We start from the raw sequence: 23,937 nt of genomic DNA, 5'->3' as shown, positions 1-23,937 counted from the left end.
ATTAAGTATCTTACAAACTTAATACATAGAATATGTGTGGCTTTTATCTATTAATTGGAACAGTTTTACTTTGGTCTTAGAAAACAACTGTTGTTACCAGGGATACAGGAATCTTCAAAAATTGGTTACTGAAGGTCACCGAAGACCTTTGTGTTAGGGCATGATCGGATCGGGCAGCAAAACTAACACTTGATCTGAAAGCTGGCTTTTGCTTTTTGTTTTTTTAAATTGGCTTTTGCTTCTTGAATGTGTACATCTGAGTAGTACTACTCATTTGGAAGCGTGTACTAACGTGACAGATCACACTGGTCACTTCACAGGAAGATGGGGTACAATGCAAACTGCAGTGACATAACGACTCCCTGTTTTGCGTCACCCATCTGAAAAGACCCCTTCAAAGATGCGATACATAAAATCTCATTACAAATCAGCGCTAATAGGTGAATATTTGCAGTTGATGGGGACTGCTGACTTGAACACTAAGGGAGATGTCATCCTCAACTCCAAAAGAAAGACTTCTATTAAGAAAAATTACTCAACTGTACAGTGTCAACTTTGTTAATAAAAATTTTGTGGAGATTTTGTTTCTGCTCCTCATGCCTACACGGTATCCTTAAATTTGCACATTGGCCCTTTAGAGATAAAGCTTATTGACACCTGCTATAAATACGGAAACAGCATTCAAATTAACTGGTAGAGTTTGGGCAGAACTTGCAATGAAATTAACAAGTATTTTCTAAATAAATTGTGTGTGCGTGCGCGCGTGCCTGTGCCTCTGGGTCAGTCTAGTGTACTACTACATATCCTGCTGCTAAGCCTGAGATCTATCCCATTCAGAGCACTGCTACTTCTAGAAAAGTTAATAGGACAAGCTCCCCTGCCATTCCTTACCAGCAGGTGGGCCAGGATTTAACACAGGGGCCTCAACCCTTTGATGGCCAGTATTTTCACTATATAGATATCCCATTAGCTGGATAGTCCGAACCCTCAGTCTCATAGGCCTTGACTGGTTTTTATCACCCAATAGGGATGTTTCCCAACTCTTGGATGCTTTGGGTATTGGAGACAGCATAGGTCTCAGTAAATGGGCCTTCCTGGTCAAGTAAAAATTGCAGCAGCTTTAGCATCTTCATTTTGCATGAAGCACTAATAGTTACTCCGGAAACCATGCCTCCCACCCCACGGCCTGAAGCACAGCTGCTGGCTCATCAGGGCTCTCACTTCATAGAGATCCCCTAAATACACCATCTCAATCACTGGTGGCTCAGCTAAGTTGAAAGCTGATGGTATTCTTTATGCTGTGCAGAACTGAAGTGAGTGTGGTCACTGCTCAGTGGGATGAACTCCAGGCGGTTCTCAGATCTGCCAATTCCTCCCTTGATGAACAGTCCCCTTTGCTGACTTTGCCCGTGGCTCAGCCATCTGGTTTGCCACTTGAAAGACTTGTTCAGGCAGATAAAAAATAAATGCATGTAAATAATGCCTCTGGTAAAGTCCAGCTCTGACATGAGCTGGTAGAATCAAACTACTGATCAAGCCTGCACCACCCAAACTGCCCCCCTCCACCGGGCCACACGTTCACTGTTGGGGCTGTGCACACAGTAAATAAACTCTTTCTTGGTGTATGCCAGACTTGTGCCTCCTGCCAAAAGTTGGCTCATTTGTTTCGAGGTAAATGAAGGCACAGACTGATAGACTGCCTATATTGCCACTGCTCAGAGCGACTGATGGTGTCTCAGCGCTGTTGACACATTTTTAGGTTATGTTGCTGGTCCAATCTGATCAACTGACCAAACAACTGTAGCCCTTGAATCTAATATCATATGTGCCATGTTCTTGGTCTGGAAAACCAAGAGTAGCAAAGAGTATCTGATGGCTATTTCATGGCTTTCTACTACCCACAAATATCTAGCACTGTTGAGAATTGAGAACAGGTTTCTGATTCTACCACCCTCACCTTTACCTGTCCTACATACCTGAGTAAGGTAGTTGGCGTTACAGAATATGGCAATCCTGAGGAAAGCATCGTCTCCTCTGTGCTGCCTCCTGGGTGATAATCAGGACAAAAGGTCTGCGTGAGAGTGGGGTTGACTGGAGAAAAGATGAAATTATAAATATCTTTCCCCAGCACCGAAGGAGAAAACAGGCCCTAGGAGGGAGGGAGGGGCAGCGATTAAGGTACACTGTTATCTAGGTCATTCTGTCGTGGCACTATTAGTATTTTAGGCCGGATAACTCAATGTTGTGAGGGGCTGTTCTGTGCATTGTGGGGTGTTTAGCAGTACCACTGACCTCTACCCACTAGCTGCCAGTAGCACCTTTCCCCTAGCTGTGACAAAAGGGTCTTTGGGCGTTGCCAAATGTCCCCTGGGAGGAGAAATTGCTCCCAGCTGAGAATGGCTAACCTTAATCCGAAACTGTTACTTAGGGACGCCTGGGTGCCTCAGCGGTTGAGCGTCGGCCTTCAGCTCAGGGTGTGACCCTGGGGTCCCAGGACTGAGGCCCACATCAGGCTCCCTTCAGAGAGCCTCTCTCTCTGTCTCTGTGTGTCCCTCATGAATAAATAAATACTTAAAAAAAAAAGAAACAAAACCCAAAACTGTTACCTAAATCATGTGGCAGTTGCAGCGAACAGTGACCTGCTGCTGGGTTTGTCATGTGTCCATGTGCTATGAAAACAAGAAACCTCATCTAGACATAGTTGGTTCTGAACTATTCTGCTACGCCTGATGCCATCAACGGTAGCTCCCAGATGCAAACGTGCACAAACTCAAAGATCAACACAAACTTCATTCAGTCTGATCACATGGCAAAAATGGCAAGTGGAGCTGCAACTATTTGGTGACACTGTCCATGTGATTTAAACCAATGTGATGATGATTCAAATCAGGTTTAACAAATTCTGAAGTGAAGGGACTTCTGTCCTTTTGGTCATATTTTTGGATGGGAAAAAAATGAGCAAGGGTTGCTTTTTCGCCCATCTACTGCCCCTCTAACTATTGCCAATGACACCAAAGATCAGCGGGTCAGCTGAAGCTCACTTGTACGGTTCATAATGAATAATGGCCTGGCCTTGGACCGCATCGTGGCTGCCTCAAAGAAGAGCTACTGCTACCCTCTAGGGCTTCCTACACAGCTGGCTAAGTGTGGAATCCTGGTGAGAATGAGGTCAGTACCACACGCTGGCTTTGTCTGTTGCTTCAAGTCTTACAGATAATAGTCGTAGTTACACATGCTGTGCGATTCTAACCTCTTGATTAATCAGAGTGGTTGGTGGAACACATTCGTGTAAAAAGTCCAATCTGGCCAAGGAGGCCTCTGTCGCACTGAGCAGTGATTTGGGAGGCACCTGCCACAGAGCCCGCGTGTCCCTGCGTGCCCTCGGGGAGTACGCTAAGAATACAGTTCTCTGTCTGCTCTTTACGGGGCCGTTTCTCAGGTTTGGTTTGCATCCCTGTGAGCAATCTTGAGGGGTGATGTGATGTCTCCCCCTGGACAAGGAGCAGGCTTGCTTCCGCTTAGTGCAAGAGCTAAGCCTCAGTGCTCCTCTTCTGTAACCCAGCCCCCTGGATCACGGGCCCTTTGCGTTACGTCTGTGGGATCTGAGGAGCCCGGGAACTGGAACAAATGAACATGAGGCTTCGGCTGTTGGTTTGCTGTAACAGAGTCCTTTAATTTCTGACCCAGGAGTCTCATGTCTTTTGCCAGCATCCCTGAGACTGTGACAGGCCAACTTTCCAGCTTGTAAGTTGGGTAAAATGTCAAAACACTGCACAGCTCTTGACACGTTCTCCTCAATTATTCTGAAGCAAATTTTAGATATTAAATGTAAATGATTCCTTAAAAAGAAAACATAACCACAATCCTATTAATATACTTCTAAATTTCAATAATTTAATAGTATTAAATATCTAGTCACGCCAATTTAATTGATTAATCCTCTATTGGATATAACACTGTGATAGGCAATGCAAGTGTGAAAGCAAGTGTAGTGAGCTTCCACTTGCTAAGACCACTCATGAAGTCAAGGTTAAGAAATTATTGCAGGGGACGCCTGGGTGGCTCAGCGGTTCAGTTAGTTAAACATCTGCCTTTTGGCTCAGTCATGATGTCAGGGTCCTGGGTTTGAGCCCCATGTCTGGCTCTCTGCTCACCAGGAAGTCTGCTTCTCCCTCTCCCTCTGCTCTTTCCCCCTGCTTGCATGCTCTCTTTCTTGCTCTTTTACTCTCTCAAAATAAATCATAAAATCTTCAACAACAACAAAAAAAGGACAAACCAAATGCTGGTTAAGGAGTGCAGTAACTAGAACTCTTAAATATCATTAATGGAGTGTAAAATAGTACACTTTGGAAAACAAGCAGTTTCTTAATTTTAAGATTTATTTTAGCGAGCGAGTGAGTGAGCAAGAGTGGAGGGAGGGGCAGGGGAGAGAGAATCTCAAACAGACTCCCTGCTGAGCAGGGCTCAATCCCAGGACCCTGAGATCATGACCTGAGTTGAAATTAAGAGTTGGCCACTTAACCAACTGAGCGACCCAGGTGCCCCAAACAGGCAGCTTTTTAAGAAAATTAAATATGTCTATTTCACTCCATAACAATTTAACTATGTTATTTCATTTTTATGATAATCTAGAGCAGGCAAAATGAATCTTTGGTGATAGAAATCAGAACAGTGATTGTCTGCTGGGGGAAGGAGGTGGAGGAGGAGGGCGAGATGTGATGACTGACTGGAAAGAGGCATGAGAAAATTTCGATGGTGATGGAAATGTTCTATGTATTTATTGATACTTATGAGTATACAGAATTGTCAAAACTCACAGAATTATATACTTAATATCTATACATTTTATGCAAATTATGCTCTAATTTAAAAAAAAAAGTGGATCTAACCAACTAGGTCATGGACATGTGGCATTTTAGCGTCTGTCCCATTCTGGGATATGCCTCCCACACTATGAACTTACTCCTTCCTACCTACTTAGGTCTGGAACCAAATCTAAACATACCTCTCTGTCGTGGGCTTCTTGGCTGCCATGGTATTCAGGACTTTGGCTCCATGTACGGCTCTGTATGGTGGCTTGGGCACCACCCCCAGGAAATCACATGGCTAGATCTGATCGTACTGTCCAACATTCCAGTGCTTACGGTTATTATTGCCATCTATGGCCTGATGCCAGTGGTCCTTATTACCAAATCCTAAAGAAGAAAACCTTACTTTCTGCAGTTGGGCACCAGCTTGAGTGACTTGGCTGCTGGCTTGTAGGGATCATCAGTATTGAGGTCTGCCTGGCAGCCCTATTTGTGGGAGTAATTCTGAGTTTCATCTTTCCAGGGGTACTCAGGTTCTTTGATCTTATCATTTGCCCTTCTTCTCTTTATCAAGTAGTCCCTCCTTGTGTCCATCAAATACAATGTGCTTTAGCAGCCATCCATCTCTATCTAGTGGGAACAGACCTGACACACTTGCATAGGGGCAATCCTCCCACTGGGTAGTTAGCCTTCTAGAGGCATGGTGCTTTAGTGCTCTATAATCTGTTGCTCTTGGACCTTGCCCCAAACTCTCTCATGGTAATGGACAATGAACCTTCTCATAGCCCAGCGAAACCCCTCTGACCACCAGCAATGATGCAGGCCTCTGCTCACTAATATTTATTTTCCCTTAGAGTGGTCTGTATATATAAACAGATTGGATAATTTTTTCATCACTGTGTATTTATTTTTTAATAGCTTTGACATTTCATATGTCTAAAGAGAAGACACCACAGTCTCCTCGGTACAGGCATAACTCATTTTATTGCATTCCATTGCACTATGCAGAAACTCTTTTTGGTTTTTTTTTTTTTGTTGTTGTTGTTTTTACAAATTGAAGGTCTGTGGCAACCCTGCATCAAGTAAGCCTATCAGTGCCATTTTTCCAATAGTATTTGCTCAGCGTGTGTCTCTGTGCCACATTTTGGTAATTCTTGCAATATTTCAAACTTTTTCATTATTATTATATTTATAATGCTATCTGTGATCAGCGATCTTTGATATTATTATCGTTTCCCCGAGGCCAATAATGTTGAAATTAGGCCAATTAATAATCCTACGATGGCCTCTAAGTGCTCCAGTGAAAGGAAGAGTTGCATCTCTCTCACTTTAATCAAAAGCTAGAAATGATTATGTTTAGTGAAGGAGGCATGTAGAAAGCTGAGATGGGCCAAAAGCTAAGCCTCTTGCATGAAAGTTAGCCAAATTGTGAATTCAAAGGTAAGTTCTTGAAGAAAAGGGAAGGTGCTACTCCAGTAAACACATGAATGGTAAGAAAGTGAAACATCCTTACTGGTGACACAGAGAAGTTTGAGTGTCTGGATAGAAGCTCAGACCATCTGCAATATTCCCTTATGCCAAAGCCTAATCCAGAGAAGGCCTGAACTTCTTCAATTCTATGATGGCTGGGAGAGGTGAGGGAGCTTCAGAAGACAAGTCTGGAGCTAGCAGAAGCTAGTTCATGAGGGTTAAGGTAAAAAGCCATCTTTATAACATCAAAGCGCAAGGTGAAACACCAAGTGCTGATGGAGAAGTTGCAGCAAGTTATCCGGAAGATCCAGCTAATATAATTCATTAAAGTAGCTACACTTTACTGAACAAAAGATTTTCAATGTAGATGAAAAAAAGTGTATGTTGGAAGAAGACACCAACCACCTAGGACTTTCATAGCTAGAGAGGAGAAGTCAATGTCTGTCTTCAGAACTTAAAAGGACAGGCTGACTCTTGTTGGGAGCTAATGCAGCAGGTGACTTTAAGTTGAAGCCAGTGTTCATTTATCATTCCTCAAATCCTAGGCCCTTACAAGTGCTGGTAAATCTACTCCGTGTGCTCTATTAGTGGGACAATGAAGCCTGGAAGACAACTCATCTGTTTACAACATGGTTTATTGAACATTTTAAGCTCACTGTTGAGCCCTACTGCTCAGAGAAGAAGATTCCTTTTGAAATATGACTGCTCACTGACAATGCATCTGGTCACCCAAAAACTCTGATGGAGGTGGACGTCATCGTTTTTCATGCCTGCTATCACAACGTCCATTCTGTGGCCCATGGATCAAGGAATAATGTCAACTTTTGAGTGTTCTTAATGAAATGAAATACATTTCACAAGGCTACAACTGCCATAGATAGCTTATTCCTCTATTGCATCTGGTCAAAGTAAATTGAAAATCTTCTGAAAGGATCCACCATTCTAGATGCCATTAAGAACAGTTATGATTCATGAGAAGATGTCAGAATATCAACATGAACAGGAGTTTGGAAGAAGTTGATTCCAATCTTGAAGGATGACTTTGAGGAGTTCAAGACTTCAGTGGAGGAAGTAACCGCAGATGTGGTGGGAAAAGCAAGAGAACTAGAACTAGAGGTGGAGCCTGAATGAGACTGAATTGCTGTGATCTCATGGTAAAACTTGGAGGGATGAGAAGTTGCTTCTCATGGATGAGCAAAGAAAGTGATTTCTAGAGATGAAATCCATCCCTGGTGAGGATATTGTGAAGACTGTTGAAATGACAACAAAGGATTTAGAATATTCTGTAAATTTAGTTGATAAAGCAGCAGCAGGGTTTGAGGACTGGCTCCAATTTTGAAAGAAGTTCTACTGTGGATAAAATGCTATTAATTGGCATCACATTACAGAGAAATTGTTCATGAAAGGAAGAGTCAATTAGTGTGGCACACTTCACTGTTGTCCTATTTTAAGAAACTGCCACAGCCACCCCAGCCCTTAGCATCACCTTCCTGGTCAGTCAACAGCCATCAACATCGAGGCCACACCCTCTGTCAGCAAAAAGATTACAACTTACCGAAAGCTCAGATATGGTTATCATTTTTTGGCAATAAAGTATTTTAAAGTTAAGGTATGTAAATTTTTTTTGACATGATGCTACTGCACACTTGATAGCCTATGGTATAGTATACACAGAATTTCTATTTGTACTGGGAAACCAAAATATTCATCTGACTTGCTTTATTGTGATATTCACTTTATTGCAGTGGTCTAGAACTGAATCCCCAATATCACTGAGGTGTGTCTGTACAAAGCAATCCTAGAGTACTGCATTGAACGCTTAGTTACATGCTCTGATGCTGTTTGGAATTAACAACTCTGCTCTTCAGTCATAAGCTACCTGGGATTCGGAAACAATGTGGTGGGCCTCTGTGGTCCTCTGAGTCAGGGCTCTATTGAATAAAAAAACTTAGGTATGATTGAAGAAATAAATGCCGCTGTCCTTTTAATTGTAAAGAAGAACTAAATATGGGTATTTTGGTATTAAGAGTCTCAGTTGATTTCTGTTAAAAGAGGACAGATAATTAATAGGTGATTTTCCTTTCTAAATTATGAATTTTAATTGATACTTCTCCTGAAAGTTAAATCATTGAGTTATTGCCTAATTTACAGTATTTGAAGAAAAATAAATAACCCAGGGCTTACATACAGATTCTTTCTTTAAAAAAAGTTCAGGATATATCCCAGACTCTGAAATATAAATTTATTACCTTAACACTGCCTGAGTTAATCTATTAGACTCCAAAATACTAAAAAAAAAAACAGTGTTTTGCACTATATGTGTATGAAAACCTAGAGTTAGGAATTTTTTGCTCCTACCAAGAACACAGCCCTACAGACAGACTTTTTCATGACCTAATGTTTCAAGCATTCATAAATTCCCTATTAAGCAAAAAGGAATCCCCATCAATAGATCAGTTCATGTTTGAATTTCTAGGTAATCAGTTAATATACAAATTGCCTACATAAAACTGAGAAACTAAGCAGGAATTTTCTTTTTTTCTTGAAGAGAAAGAAATTCAAGGCTTTAATTAATCCCCTCAATTCATTCTAACCACAAGTATTATACCTGAGAAGTTATGTTTACAGAACAATAAATCAGATCAAATCTACTTGTTTAATTGCTAAAGAGAAATGGTTTACTTTAGCATCACAAATGGAAAAAGGTACTCAATTGGGAATCAGTAGAGCCAGCTAGGTTTTGCTCCGCCGTCCCTGTATGACCTTAGGCAAATAAATCATTTAACCTGTGCAGGTTGAGTTCTGGTCTGCAGACCCTTCCGTCATTTAACAGGATGAGCTTGCAATTAGGAGAGAGGCCCCTAGATGGTGCTGCTGTTCTGACTTAGGCTTTGTATTTTTTCCTCCACTATAATTACAGCGAAGTAAAAAGGCATAGGTTAGAAATGATTTCCTATTAGTTTGAAAAAATTCACTATTAAGTATTCAAAATGGCATTGAATTATGAATCATATGGGCCACATGCATCTGGCACTAATTAAAAGGGATAAACCATTAATGACTATAACAATGACTTACTCAGTTAAGAAACTGAATAAAAAAAAATTATTAAGAGTACTGATGTGTAACAGATACCATAGGAAAATATTTTGTTTTTTTTTCAAATGTTAGTTCTAACAATAAATCTTGATAAATACACTGATTGTTTTTCACTATGAATGTTTCAGGATATATGTAAAACCTATGATTTCCAGGAGCACAATGACAGATACATTACATTACCTGCCCCTCACATAAACAAGGACATCTTTTAAAAATCTAAAGTTTTTCAAAAGATGATAATGATGTATTAAATGACTTCCCTTGTTTCAACCTACTAAAGAAAAAGGATCCCAAGATTCTAGTTTGAGAAAGCTTGGACGCACAATATCAAGTTTCACCTAAAATTATGGAAAGGAAAAAGAATACATTCCTATTTCTCCCCTATGAAATTCACTGAGTATAAAAATTGCATTCAATCAATACAGAGAACAAGGAGGTACCTATGAAAACCCATACTGAGCAACATCATGGCCTTTTATCAGTTGAGTGGGTAATAAGTGGCAAGCAAAAAATATAGTCATGAAGGAATGAAATGATACAAAACTGTGAATTTTGTCTCAATAAAGATTTTTGTCAACAAGTTAAAGAGGGGGAATCCCTGGGTGACTCAGCATTTAGCGCCTGCCTTTGGCCCAGGGCATGATCCTGGAGTCCCAGGATTGATTGAGTCCTGCATTGGGCTTCCTGCATGGAGCATGCTTCTCCCTCTGCCTGTGTCTCTGTCTTTGTCTCTCACTCTGTGTCTCTTATGAATAAATAAATAAAATCTTAAAAAAAAAGTTAAAGAGCAAAGATATTGGATCTTTGGGGATTCAAGACAGTATTGCTACATGTGAAAGCTTTCCATCCAACCAATCAATCATCCAACCCCCACCAACCAACAAACCAACCTTTATTGAGCTTATATGGTGCAAAGGGCTGGAGATACAAAGGTACCATCTCCATTCTCAAAAAACTCAGTGTAGTATGAGAAAAGGACTTTGAAAAGTTCAGTTCAGTTTATTATAGTGTCAAGTAGATTTACAACTATTGCACTTATCATTCTGCTAACACAAGGCCGAAATTTAAGAGGGATTTTTTTCTCCAATAAAGCTAGGCTTTCACGATCTTTGATAAATGATGTCAAAATTACAGGCAAAATAATACACCTCATGTCCTATTCCACACACATCCTCCACTTCTTGCCGTTGTGCACCCCACTGCAAATAAGGATGTAGTTGAGATAATGCTCTAAGTCATTAATTCCTCATGAAATTACTCTTAAGTGAGATTTGACAAGAGTTTTCTTTATACTGTCCTCTTTAGCCAAAATGTAAAACAAAACAAGCCCAGCTCCCATACTCCAAAATCAATTAACCATATAACTGGAAGATGAACTTCCCTCAAAGACAAAGGGAACATCTCCTCCTTTATAGAACCCCACATGGCATTCACATAACGACAACTGGTGCCTAACTTTCTGGACAGTGGCAAACAATATGACAAAAGCTAAAAAGTGGCCAAGCATACAAAACTCTTCTCAAAAACAGAAGAAAATTGTGAAGGTTGTTGGGGAAGTGTTTTACATTTCCAACGAAATGCTATTCCATTGATCTGCTTGGAAGATTGTCTTCGACCTGTTTGGGCTAAGCCCATAAACTGTAATTGATTCAGTCACATGAAGAACCACTTTCATCTTAAGTCTGGAATGTATAACAAATGGATAGGAGGAAAGTGGTTTTTTATTTACCCTAGTAATTTCTGCAGGAATGAGGTGGAGAAAAAAACCCAAAGAAGTATCAGCCTTCAGTCTTCTTAAATTACTTTTCATTCTGATTACAGTGGGAAGAAATGAGCTATGGGGGTTTGGTGTTTTCTGTTTTAACAGTTGCTTTGTATTCGGAGATATATGTGATTCATAATGTACCACTCTAACAAGATACAGTTTTTATATATTACTGGGGTAACACAAAGAAAATGAATGTTTCTTTGGGCACCAGTAATTGTCAAAAGAATGATTGCAGATTCAGGAGATGTGCTTTATAATAACCCCGTTAACATAAAGTATACATGGAAGAAAGAAGGTATGGCAGGTATGTGGAGGGGTTAGTTGTATTAGCATGGCATTTCAGGATGGTTTTGGCTCTTTTGACTAAGATACATCAAATTTTAACCCCCTTTAAAGTCCTTGGACAAAGGGAAAATACTTTTAACACAAGGAGCATTTGATGAGCACAAGCAGATTCACCAAGTGCTAATAAAGGCTCCCACTATTTAATAAAGTGCCCCCACCTGAAGCAAAGATTTGCCCTGGTAATAATGATAATGAGCTTAAATGGTTAGAATTCATTTGAATGTCAAAAATGAAATTTAGATGACCAAACATATCCTGATAGTTACAGCATGGAGAATATTAAATGTCCTCTTTTTAAACTACAGTAAAAAATGAAGAAGCATGGTTAATTTCCTTATGCTGATGCAAAGATGTCCAAGTGCAACTTCTGCCTGTAAGCCTCCCCATGCTCCCATGTCGCCTGACACTTTCCCTGCGGGAAGTGGGTATCTGCCCTGCTAATGCTGCCTGATGTTCTCCTTGGGAGGATACCGAGGGTTGCTCATCGGTTTCCATGTGTATGTTTCTACTGTGAATGAAAGCTGACTACAAAATCTAGACGTATTCTGCTTTCAGAAAATTCTAGTGTACCATGGACAGCATAGATATTTCTTTCAGTTTAAAAAAATAGTGCAAAAACATATCTGATAGTCAAAGTGATATTCAAGTGAGTTCTTGTGCCAAAGAACACCGTCAAGCTTCACCTTTAGCTGACTTGTAAAAACTGAACATAGTTTTTGGGAAATATTCCAGATTTTCCCATTAGTTCTCCACTCATCCAGTCATCATCTACAGATTCCAGCTCTGTTATGATGTCTCCAGCCTGTCCGAAGACAAAAATTGGAAATAATCATTATTTTTCTGTTGAGAATAAGCATGGTAAGCAGCCTACCCGGACAGGCATGGTTTATCTTTCTTGATGTAACTCTCTGATCTTGATTTGCCCAGGGGATTAAATGATATGCCACACATATGATCTATGATTTATGACACCATTTGCTTGGATGCCTTTTCTCCTCTGAGCCCATTCCTTGGCACCCTCACAGCACTTTTATTTTCCTGCTCGTATTTTGTGCCCCCCAAATTCACTACTCCTAATTAAAATTCTTTAATAACAGTACTAGATATATGTTATATATGTATTTTTTCACATAACAATTATTTAGAGCACCCAGTATGTGTCAGACACTGTTGAGTATTACGGATACAGCAAGGAATAAAGACCTCATCTAAGAGTAGGGAGGCAAATAATCAAGCTAGTCCAGGAGGACAGAAAGTGTGGGGTAGCCATCTCATTAGTTCTAGGCAGGCAGCGCCCCACTGAAGGGGACACATAAGCAAACCATTGAAGGTAAGAGAGTCCATGTGCTTACTATATACAGGTAGTCCTACTTTATGCACTTTATAGGAATTAACTTACTTGAACAACACTGTAGTCTTAGAGGTGGGTACTCTTATTTTGCCATTTTAGAGAGAGATTTTTATAGACTTCTTTATTTTAAAAAGAAGGAACCTGAAGCTCGGAAGAGATTAAATAGCTTCCTCAGGGCTGTGTGTCTAGTTAGTGGTAGGGACAGGATCCCAATCTAGTTCGATTTCAGGGCTGGTTTTGCTAACCATTGGGAACATGGCTACTATGTTTTATAGTGGACTTTTTACTTAGAGAGGCTTTTACTGTAATTGCCTTTTTCCCAACATCCTGAGCATTTTGTACTCTACATTTATTCTTCCATATAATGGTATCCTCCTCTACCATTTGGTTTATTCCAGGCTTCTATGGCTTCACAGTCAAATTTACATTCATTCCGGTCTTAAAAGAGCTTCTCCCTGACTCAGAACATCTGATTTACCCTCATCAGGTTAGTCAAAGGGACTGTGTGTCTTATTCATGTGTGAATTATAATTCCTCAAAAGACGAAGACATAATTTTTTAAATTATCTCCTGAAACTATTTTGTTCTTTATGGATTCTAACCATTTCTTAGAATCTGGGTTTAAGATTCTATAATGGTTCAGGATGACCCTGGCTACTTTTAAGAATATCAGGCTAAATGGATTTTATTTATAGCACTAGTACATTGCCCTCTGGAAAAATGGTTTGATTTAAGGCCTTTCTTTATGGAAAATGGAAAGGAAAAATGCTATCAAATGTCATTAATTTACTTTACTCTGCCAAAATCCGTAAAAACTCTCGCTGTTCAAAGTTTCTATTATAAATAAGTTCCTTGGGGATCCCTGGGTGGCGCAGTGGTTTGGCGCCTGCCTTTGGCCCAGGGCGCGATCCTGGAGACCCGGGATCGAATCCCACATTGGGCTCCTGGTGCATGGAGTCTGCTTCTCCCTCTGCCTGTGTCTCTGCCTCTCTCTCTCTCTCTCTGTGACTATCATAAAAATAAATAAATAACTAAATAAATAAATAAGTAAGTAAGTAAGTTCCTTCTGGTTCCTAAATTATAACATAATAGTTGAATGAAACTTTGTTTTTTTTGGCTCTGGTCCATATGTACATACTATGCCAGTTTTCTGACGGCTAGGACAATTTTTTTAAAAATAAAAGTCCTACTAATATTCTGTGAACATTTAGTAAAATATTAATGATTAACAATACTGACAGCAGTGCAGAATCCTCTAACTAAAAAACTCTAGACCTATCTTGTCTATAGTCATTTATAAAACGAAGACAACCTATTTTCTGGAGAATATGAGTATGATTTTGTTATTTACACCAACATAACTTAAACGAAAGCCAAAATAACATCCAAAAAGTTTGAATCCAGATTGTTCACTTGCAGTCACATTTTATGTAAAGATAAAAAGGAATGAATTTTGAGCCACTGATTTCCATGATGAGAAGGACTAGAGAAGGACTAGAAGGACTAGGACTATCTAAGCATTTGGATTTTGAGAACCAAGAAATTAAGAGGGAAAAAAAGAAACTGATACAGGATTACAAATTATAATTCTGCTTAAGAAATATCATTTACTAACAGCATTTTATAAAAGAAATGACATTTTAATATGAAAAGGAAGAAATTCTCAGAAAAATGTAAAACTCTACAACAAAATAGGAAAGTCAGCAACTTTATATTGCTTTACTCTGCATGCCCCTTACTCTGTGACTTCCTAATATCACCTTCATTTCCCTCATTTTTTTCAGACAGGTGCTGGGGCACCCACTGTTTTAAGTCTCATCTTCTCAAGTCACTCCCTGATGCTTTAATTCTTTCTATGGCATCCCTGCCTCTGCCTGAGTTTCTGATGATGGGGAATTTTCCAGTGTCTGGCGCAGGCCGTTCTGATGGCCTGCTACTAAACCCACCCTCCTTCTTCTTGGAACAGTCCCAAAGTATTGTTGTGAGTGCCTTCCTCTGACCATGGTCCAACTGCAGGCTGAGAGACAGGATCATGCAAATATTCTATTTTTACTCAAAAAACAAACAAAAAAGAAGATGGACTTCTTCGGTAAAGTAAGATTAAACTTTAGGCTTCTAAAAAGAAAAAAAAAGCCTTTGCAGGGGTGCCTTGCTGGCTCGGTCAGGGGAGCATGCAACTCTTAATCTCTGGGTCGTGAGTTCAAGCTCCATGTTGGGCGTATAGATGACTTAAATAAATAAATAAATCTTTGCATAGGAGCTTAACCTTTTGGGATCATTTCCCCAAATTCTAGTCAGTATCTTTGTGGACAAGACTCCAGTGCTTTATGAACACTGCTGCAGTGGCCAATTGTAGTAGGTACCATTTGATTTCTCCATTGGTTTCAAAGACATGACAGTAGCAGTTTGCAAAGTCCACGGAGAGAATTACCCTTTACTAGGTTTACCAACAAAAATTCCAATATTGTTGAGATTGGATGTTAGGAGGCCTAGGATAAGGAGTTTGTTTGATGATTGTGTGGCTATCAAGCCAGTAAAGTTTTAAGTACTTAAATGCCTTGCTGATAATTTAATTGTGCCCTATTCAGCTTCTCTAATCTCCTCCATTAGAGTTAGGGTCTGAGATCTGTTCATTCTTGGCTAATGATCAATATTCCACCCAAATGTTCTATTCTTCAGTGGAAGACCCTTCACAATTTATAGTTGTTTAATGCAGTTACAAAAAGATACACATTCTGACCTTGAAGGAAAGCTCATCTTCATTCTCTCCGTGGAAATCATATAAAGCTTTGGCCTTCTTCCCCTTCAGTGCTAAAGCAGACGTACTTTTTGCCTCAGCTGTGAAGACACCAAAAATTCAAATATATATAGAAAGGCAATGGCCTAAAACACATACATTTTAAGAACCATGCCTCCCCACATGCCCCTTTCCATTCCCAGGACAAAATAATTTCAATTAATTTTGAAATTTTTTAACCTGCAAAAAGATGGTATTTTCTTAGCAGGACAAAAAAACCATACAGAATACATTTAGTAGACAAAATTAGCCATTATTAAGTGAAGGCGTTTTTGTCTTTACTTTCCCCCATACAGCCAACAAAGCATATGAGGAGACTTTGCACAAACTTATTAATCAACTCTTTCAAATGAAGGCAAACAAATTTGAGCATGACCAGAGAGAAAAGGAATATATATCATTTCAAAGGTCTTGGGCTCCACTTCAAGAGTAACAGTCATGGGATGCCTGGGTGGCTCAGCGGTTTGGCACCTGCCTTCAGCCCAGGGCGTGATTCTGGGGTCCCAGGATGGAGTCCCACATTGGTCTCCCTGCATGGAGCCTGCTTCTCCCTCTGCCCGTGTCTCTGCCTCTCTCTCTCTGTCTCTCATGAATAAATAAATAAATATTTTTTAAAAAGTAACAGTCAGTTTTGTAGTTGCCATACCTGGGCAGGGCCGCACGAAGACTGCTGGGAAGATCCCCTCCCTGTCCCCCAGTCTGCCCTTGTACCAGTCAGAGTCCACGTGCTCAAGGATCAGGATCCGATCTCCCCTCTTGAAGGATAAGTCATCATTGGTCTCTGCTGTGAAACTGTGAAGAGCTTCACACCATTCTCCAGAAAGACTACTATCCTGTTACAAATCAGAAGTTTGGTAAGAAATGTGGGATTTTTACCTGACATTGATTTATACGAAGCTTAAAAAGTAGAGGGAAAAAAAGCAAAGGGGTCAAAGATTTCAAAGCCTGAAGTCTTCTTTAAATCACCCAATACTTTATGTTGCTACCAACTTTCAGAAAGAAAAGTTTCCAATAACCTTTTTCTTAAAATATTATTCTAAATGGCAGATATTATGAGATTTGTAGCTTTTCTGCTTTTAAGATATACACAATACTTAAGCAAAAATTTTTTTCTAATTGTGATCTTAACATCTATAACATTAGTTACATTAAAAACATTATTAGGTAAAAGCACATGGTATTTATGACACTATGAAAAAAATTCTGGTGAAGCACATAATTTTCAGTGAAGCTCTTCTTTACCTATAATAGGATAGATCAGAATGGGCAGTCTGTTCATTCCAGGTCTTTTTTTTTTTAAAGATTTTATTTATTTATTCATGGGAGACAGAGAGAAAGAGAAGCAGAGACACAGGCAGAGGGAGAAGCAGGCTCCATGCAGGGAGCTGGACGTGGGACTCGATCCCAGGTCTCCAGGATCAGGTCCTGGGCTGAAGGTGGCGCTAAACCACTGAGTCACCTGGGGTTCCTGTTCATTCCAGGTCTTTGCCTGATTCATAGACTACCAGATTCCGTAGCATGAGATTTCAAGACTACATTAACTCACACTTTTAATTTCATGAGGCATGGTTAGCTCTAAGGCTGGTAGGGTAATGACCCAAACATGATAGGCTTGTATTATAGAATGCTCCAACAAGAATGCTTTTTACCCCACACACATCAGAGGAAGGTTTTGATCTGCAAGAAGGTGTCTCTGCCAGGTCAGGATGGGAACCCCATGTTTGAGGAGCTCAAGTAGGGAGGACAGGAAAATGTGAAGGCAAAGCCTTGGGGACAGACAGGCCTGGGTTCTAGACTTAGCCTCAGATTCATGTTAGTGTTGCTAAGTGTGGTTGTGAGGACTGAATGGGATAATGCATATAGCACAGCTGGCACAGTGCCTAGCATATCTTAAGTTCACAACAACGGATGGCTTATAATACAAAAACAAAAAAATAAGCAAACAAAACCTCCTCTTGTTCCTGCACTTGGGTAACCAATCTTAAAGAATGGTACTTTCACTACCAAGAAATGTAGGCACCAATGTGAACATTTCCTTCTGGAGAACTGTAGTCACCTTCTTTCCTGTTTGACTTTATCAGTAGGTGGGAATAAAAGAATTCAGAGACACACAGCCCAATTACCAGTGACATTTTGATAAACAATGACCCCATCAGGCTCACTCTTCTAAAATATGTCATTAAAAACAATGGAAGTCATACACATTTCTACTCCATTTAAACACTTCTGGAGTCATGCTATACAGTGTAAAATTTTTAATCCATTTTTCTCTCTCCCATTATAAAAATAATACAAATGTTCCCAAACATTAGGCAAGTTAGAAAATGTATGAAGAAAAAGGGGGAAAAACCCAGCCCACTATAATCCAAATGTTATTTCAAACATTTGCTCCATGAATTGAAAGATGGTTTATAATATTTTCTCATGGTAATTAGGATTTTACTATTCCTCCCAGAGTTGAAACCTGGTTTTTACTACAGTTGCCCATTCAAGCAGCCTACCTGAGAATTTGCACCAGAATATTCTTTTTTGGTCTTGGGTAGTACCTTTGTGCCTACATTAAAGGAAAAAAAAAGTTAAAACTCTAGGTGTAAAGGCCCATGTATTAGTATTGGAGAAAAACTGCAGAGAGGGAATAAAAAGTCTGGGACTCTAGACCAGTTTCTTCACTGTAAAGTGCAGGAGGATACAAATAAGTTATACTAGATAGTCCACTTCTGTTTAAAAGTCTATGATTTCTTGCCATTTCTGATATGAAGCTATTGCTAATTACCTAAAACACCAAAACCAGACGTTTGAGAGATTACCACCACAATAATGGCTGTCCTAATAGGGACTATTATCATTTAAAAATATTTTTTCTTTCTACTTTAAAAAATCTGAGTTATTTAAGGAGCTTAAGAATTATCCTAAAATTTGGCTTAGTTGAATTAGGATAGGACATAATAAAAAACATATTCTCTATACTCACTTAAAATACTTGCACCAGAGGTGGGATGATCCTCCACAAGTTCCACAAAGTTAAGGGGGAAAATCCCAGTTTTGTCTCGAAGTTCTCCTCTGGCCCATTCTTCATTCACATACTCCTTGAGAATAATAATTTCTCCCTCCGAGAAACTTAACTCATCCTTCTGGTCTCCAATATATTCAAACCGAGTGATACATCTTGGGCCTCTGAACAAAGAAGATCATGTTTGTGAGTCAAACTATAGAGTACTAACAAAAAATGCTTTCAAACCTTCATTCAGTCTTTCAATAAATATTTATTCTGTGTTTACTATGGAACAAGATACAATAGGCATAATTTAAAATTTTCCATGAAAAGGAATGCCTGTGGCTCAGCGGTTGAGTGCCTGCCTTCGGCTCTGGGTGTGATTCTGGGGACCTGGGATCGAGTCCCACATCGGGCTCCCTGCATGGAGCCTGCTTCTCCCCTCTGCCTGTGTCTCTGCTTCTCTCTGTGTCTCTCATGAATAAATAAATAAAATCTTTAATAAAATTTTAAAAGTTTAAAAAATAAAATTTTCCATGAAAAGAAAAAGCTACATTTCTAAAGGATAGCTCTTACTTTTTAGATATGAACCTATTCACTCAAAACAGGCTAAAGAAAAGAAAAAGCTAAAGTCAAGGTAGCAGAGTACATGCAGAATTCCAAATGAGCACCTGGGTGGCTACTCTACATTAGTACTTCTTTTGATCACCTTTACTTCATTACATGTCTTTATATGCTTGGGCCACAGAAATCCATGGCTGAATCTGAACCTTTCAATCATGATTGCACTGAATTTAGGAGTGCCAACCCTGAGAATCTCAGGGCAAGACATGAAACTTCTGTGCCAGAATGCAATGGGCATCAGCTGGGAAGAGGAGATGCTCAATAAATGTTGAATCATCAATGAGTTGCCTATATAGATACATGGTCTTCACAACTAGAAAGTTTGAAGAAAACAGAAACTGAGCAAATTACAACAATCTTATACCTAACACTGTTATTTTAAAGATGATTTCTGTAATCACCTTTAAAAAGGCCTCACTTCTAAGAATGAAAACAATCCTTTAATGATCTGCAATTGTGACTGAAAATAAGATAGAAGAAGTAGAGATAAAACTGTGTCTCTAGAAGGCATGATTTAATACCAAACCTTCGATTTAAGGCTTTAGAAAGAAGTCTCAATGGCAACAGTTGAAGGAGATGCAACTGCCTGAAGAGAAAAAAGGTTGGTACTGGCACCATTCAAATTCTGATTTAAGTCAGGTCAATGGATCAAAGGCTGTGAAAAGCCCATTTTGAATTCAACCTGCTGACACAGTAAACACTGCTTAAAATAGGAGAAAAATTGAACCTGAAATAGAATTCAACTATTGTGACATCAGAGGTTTTCTTATTTGTGGTAACCTTTGCATTTATTTTCTGAAGTCCTCGGGGAGCATCTCCTTATGTCTGACCTATTCAAAGACAGGTTTACAGTCTTCAGCAGGTAGTGAATTCTACTAATTTGCTCATTTAACTGGAATATAAAGTTGCACTGTGGCAGAGTTTTAAATCACAAAGGAGTTACAGTGGTGCATAAAAGGGTATATAAATTCATGGAAAGGTCTTCAGACATAAAGGAAGACCCCTCCAACTTAACCCTTTCTTAGCAGTTTTTGTAGGGGTTCTATTTCCATAAGATTAAAATATTTTCTCAGACAAAAATATCTGAACCTTCTAAGTATCTGTTGGTAGATAAATAACAGAAGGCCAAAACAAAATGCACTGGATAATGAAACTGTCTCTGCTCAAGCTCAGGCCAGGCTGTGTGTGGGAAGTCCCAGGAGAGTTAGTTTCTGGCTATCTATATGTCCTATAATACATGGAGTATTGCTATTGCTCACACCAGCTTCTAACAGCAGCATGTTGTATTTATCAGAATTTACTCCACTAAAAGCTTTTTATTTTTATTTATTCATTTAATTTCCAAAAAGTTTTTATTTTTAAGTAATCTCTACACTCAACATGGGGCTTGAACATACAACTCTGAGATCAAAAGCTGCATGCTCTTCCAACTGAGCCAGCCAAGTGCCCCCGACTAAGGCTTTTTAAACAAGTAAAGTTTTCCTCATAATTACAAAGACACACTGAGAGTGTGAATAGTCACACGAATGAAGTGTTTTAAGTTTGGTAATTCTTTATGGTATAAATGCTTGCCTCCTTTGCATTCAGTGCAAAAGAACACAAATAAAACTTACTTAACACAATGAGATGAAATGGATTCTCTTTTCCCATTTCCTCCTTCTGGAACGTCAATCTGTAAAGACAAAGTCAAGACAATAATCTTATGTTTTCAGATTCTAGTAAGATAAATTTAAGGCTAAGTAATTAGGAAATATGTGATTGAAATTAAACAGTTTAGGTAGATATTAAGCTGATGAAGTAGTGCCATAGGTGCAAAAACGGTAAGAAATCCAGAATTTGGGATTTGAAAAAAAAAAAATGTAACCTGGAATATAGCCTTTCTTGAATAGCCAATCAATCCTCCTATTTGCTGGAATAAGTACATTAATGTTGTTCTGCCCCAGACTGAGTTTTCATTCTCCTATAATCTCTAAGTTGAAAACTTCAGATGAGGGGGACTTAAGATAGAAACTAGGCGGCTGGCACTCATGCACTACCACACCTATTCATTTTTAAAAAAATATTTTATTTATTTATTCATGAGAGACACACAGAGGAAGAGAGGCAGAGACATAGGCAGAGGGAGAAGCAGGCTCCATGCAGGGAGCCCGATGTGGGGCTTGATCCCAGGGCTCCAGGATCACGACCTGAGTGGAGGGCATACACCTAAGCGCTGAGCCACCCAGGCGTCCCTACCACACCTATCAAAACATTTAAAGAATTCTGCAATACTCTCCTGACCCCCCAAAAAACATTTCAATAAAACTTATGGATTCTATTTTAGTAACTCCAGAAATTTGATTTTCCTTCAGTGTGAACAAGAAAGGAAGAAAGGAATTAGTACTCAGTGAGCATCTATTAAGTGGCAGGCACCTTATAGAATACCTTACTTACAAGGCTCAGTAGAGCTGAGTTGTAATAAAATATTTGATCATAATACACTAAATCGGAAAACTACTTAAGGTTTTGAGGTTTATATTAAATAAATCAGTAGCCTTCCTGATAAATTCCAAAAGTTTTAAAACAATTTTTTAAACTTGTAGGCTTAGAAATGGCACTTATACCAATAATGTGGCAGATTCAGTGTGATGGATTTCAGTGTGGTAATTGTGCTTTTTAAAGTACTGCTACATTGGGCAGAAGAAAAATGAGGAAGAGTGCTAAAACTAACATTATTCTTAATATTAATTAGAGAATGTGGTTAGATTTCTCTAAAAAATCAGGGCATATATATACTGGACAATTTTTAAGACCCACATTTTAAAATTCAAGAGACTAAAATTCATCTATATTTGAAAAATACAGGTTTTATGTTGTTTTGTTTCCTATGTTTCTGATGTAATAGAAAATCACCACCCTTTTCCCCCCCAAATAAGCTGTTAATGCTCAACAATTTAAGCTAGCTTTATTGATATTTTCCAGTATCAATAAATTATAGCAGAGACTGAGTCATATTCTTCCTATTGATATAAATGTTCAAGTGGCATTCTGATTTCATCTCCATGTTTCACAGCTACTGGGTTTAGCACTGAGGGCTCTATAGTATGGGCTCACATATATAGGCTGTGAGGGCATAAAAAATTCTGATACTTTAATATAATTTTTCCCAATCAGATTTGAAGTTACTATGTGAAAAATGATGAATGGACAACTACCTCCAATGAAAGTCCTATAGTAGTCCCAAATCTTTTTTTTTTTTTAAGATGGAAATAAATGGGAATAGAAAGGATGGAAGAAACCAAAAGTGGATTATACTCCAAAGAAAATAAGTAGCACCATAACCTCAGTGAACATTCCTTTGGGACTATCTAGTACCATTTAATTATTGTTTACTAAATGTTTAATTAATTAATTAGAATTAATATATATATATTTTAGTGCCTACCCGCCCTTCCGAGTTGGCTCACCAGCTGACCTGCAGTCATTATTCACTTTAGGATTTCAGATAGCATTTAGGCATTAAGTTCTAATACTGCATATAATATACTAATAATTCATCATTATCCAGTTGAATATACCTTTAGTTTTTTAATTTTCCAAAAACTGAATGCATCAATGGAAGAGAGTAAATGAGAATATAAGAATCTAGGCTTCTGTTTTTTCCAAACTACAAGTTACATAGAGCCCACAGAATATATGATGAATTTAAATATGCACTACACACTTACAATTACTTTGACGTAGTTCGCAGGAAATATGCCAGTCTGGTTTCTACATCTCCCTCTATACCAGTCTGAGTCTATTTTTTCCAGAAGATAAACAATTTCTCCAGAAGTGAGGTGCAAATCATCAGCTTGCTCTGTAACATAAAATTATAATTATGTATATGATGAATTCCCTTGGCTGCAGATTTGATTAAAGTGGAGCACAAAGTAACATTTAGTTCTGTCCACTGAGGCAGTATGTTCTACTGATTCTGAGAACAGATTACATCAGTCAAATTGACTTAAAAAAATACATTCTTTTTTTTAGGGGGGGGGGATATTGTTATTATGAGCTTCCTTTTTAAAAGCCAAATTGGATGCATTTACCATGCAGTGATTGACAGGAAATGGTTAAACAAAAATATTGTGCTGGTCAATGGTTCCTACTGGGCCAATATAAACCCTTTGCTGAATACATATTGAACAATGAAATATTTTATAGACATGGTATAATATTCATATTATTCTCAATCATGCTTAAAAATCATTTTAATCTCAAAATATTAACTAAGGGACTACTACAGCTCTTTAGCAAGTAAATGTACTCACACTAAAATAAAATAAAAATCACTCTACCAAGTAGACCAAAAGAGGCTTTAAATAAATCAGGAGTTTATTTATAGTCTTGTAATCTTGGATATAAAAAGTATTTAAAAATTATTACCAAAAAATGTATACTTTCATCTCTTATAAGCTATGCGTGGTTTTGCAATTCTTAGGAGACAATTATTTCACTTATGAAAACAGAATTAATATCATTATAATTGTTAATTGGTACGCATGGTTTCTAAAGAGTTAAAAGTCTGCAATTGCTATGCAATTGGCTATATGTTCACTATAAGGGAATCCTCTGCACCCCCCCCCCTTTTCTGTCTCCCCTCATTCTTTCTCTCTCACGGGGAATTTCAAAGGTGAGGGAATGCTGCTAAGCTCTCTG

General features: G+C 38.7%; 1 protein-coding gene across 4 annotated transcripts in view; it reads right to left on the bottom strand.

The window, feature by feature from the left end:
* The window catches only part of SH3D19 (SH3 domain containing 19), a 240,745-nt gene that overhangs the window by 58,352 nt on the left and 158,456 nt on the right, over window positions 1-23,937 (bottom strand). For 3 of the 4 annotated variants that reach the window (XM_055336635.1, XM_055336637.1, XM_055336638.1), the window contains 7 exons: window positions 22,965-23,095; window positions 20,871-20,929; window positions 18,613-18,815; window positions 18,143-18,195; window positions 16,288-16,474; window positions 15,585-15,682; window positions 6,896-12,295 (listed from right to left, as the gene is read on the bottom strand). In XM_055336635.1, the coding sequence (XP_055192610.1) occupies window positions 12,179-12,295; window positions 15,585-15,682; window positions 16,288-16,474; window positions 18,143-18,195; window positions 18,613-18,815; window positions 20,871-20,929; window positions 22,965-23,095 (848 nt within the window). In that variant the 3' untranslated portion in view covers window positions 6,896-12,178. Of the gene's footprint in view, window positions 1-6,895; window positions 12,296-15,584; window positions 15,683-16,287; window positions 16,475-18,142; window positions 18,196-18,612; window positions 18,816-20,870; window positions 20,930-22,964; window positions 23,096-23,937 lie in introns of those variants that run through there. The other variant, XM_055336636.1, reaches the window with a different exon arrangement.

Source organism: Nyctereutes procyonoides, unplaced genomic scaffold, assembly GCF_905146905.1.
Source record: "Nyctereutes procyonoides isolate TBG_1078 unplaced genomic scaffold, NYPRO_anot_genome, whole genome shotgun sequence".
In the NCBI taxonomy this organism is placed as follows: domain Eukaryota; kingdom Metazoa; phylum Chordata; class Mammalia; order Carnivora; family Canidae; genus Nyctereutes; species Nyctereutes procyonoides.
Note: the sequence above shows the minus strand (reverse complement) of the source record. Positions and strands in the feature narration are given on the sequence as shown.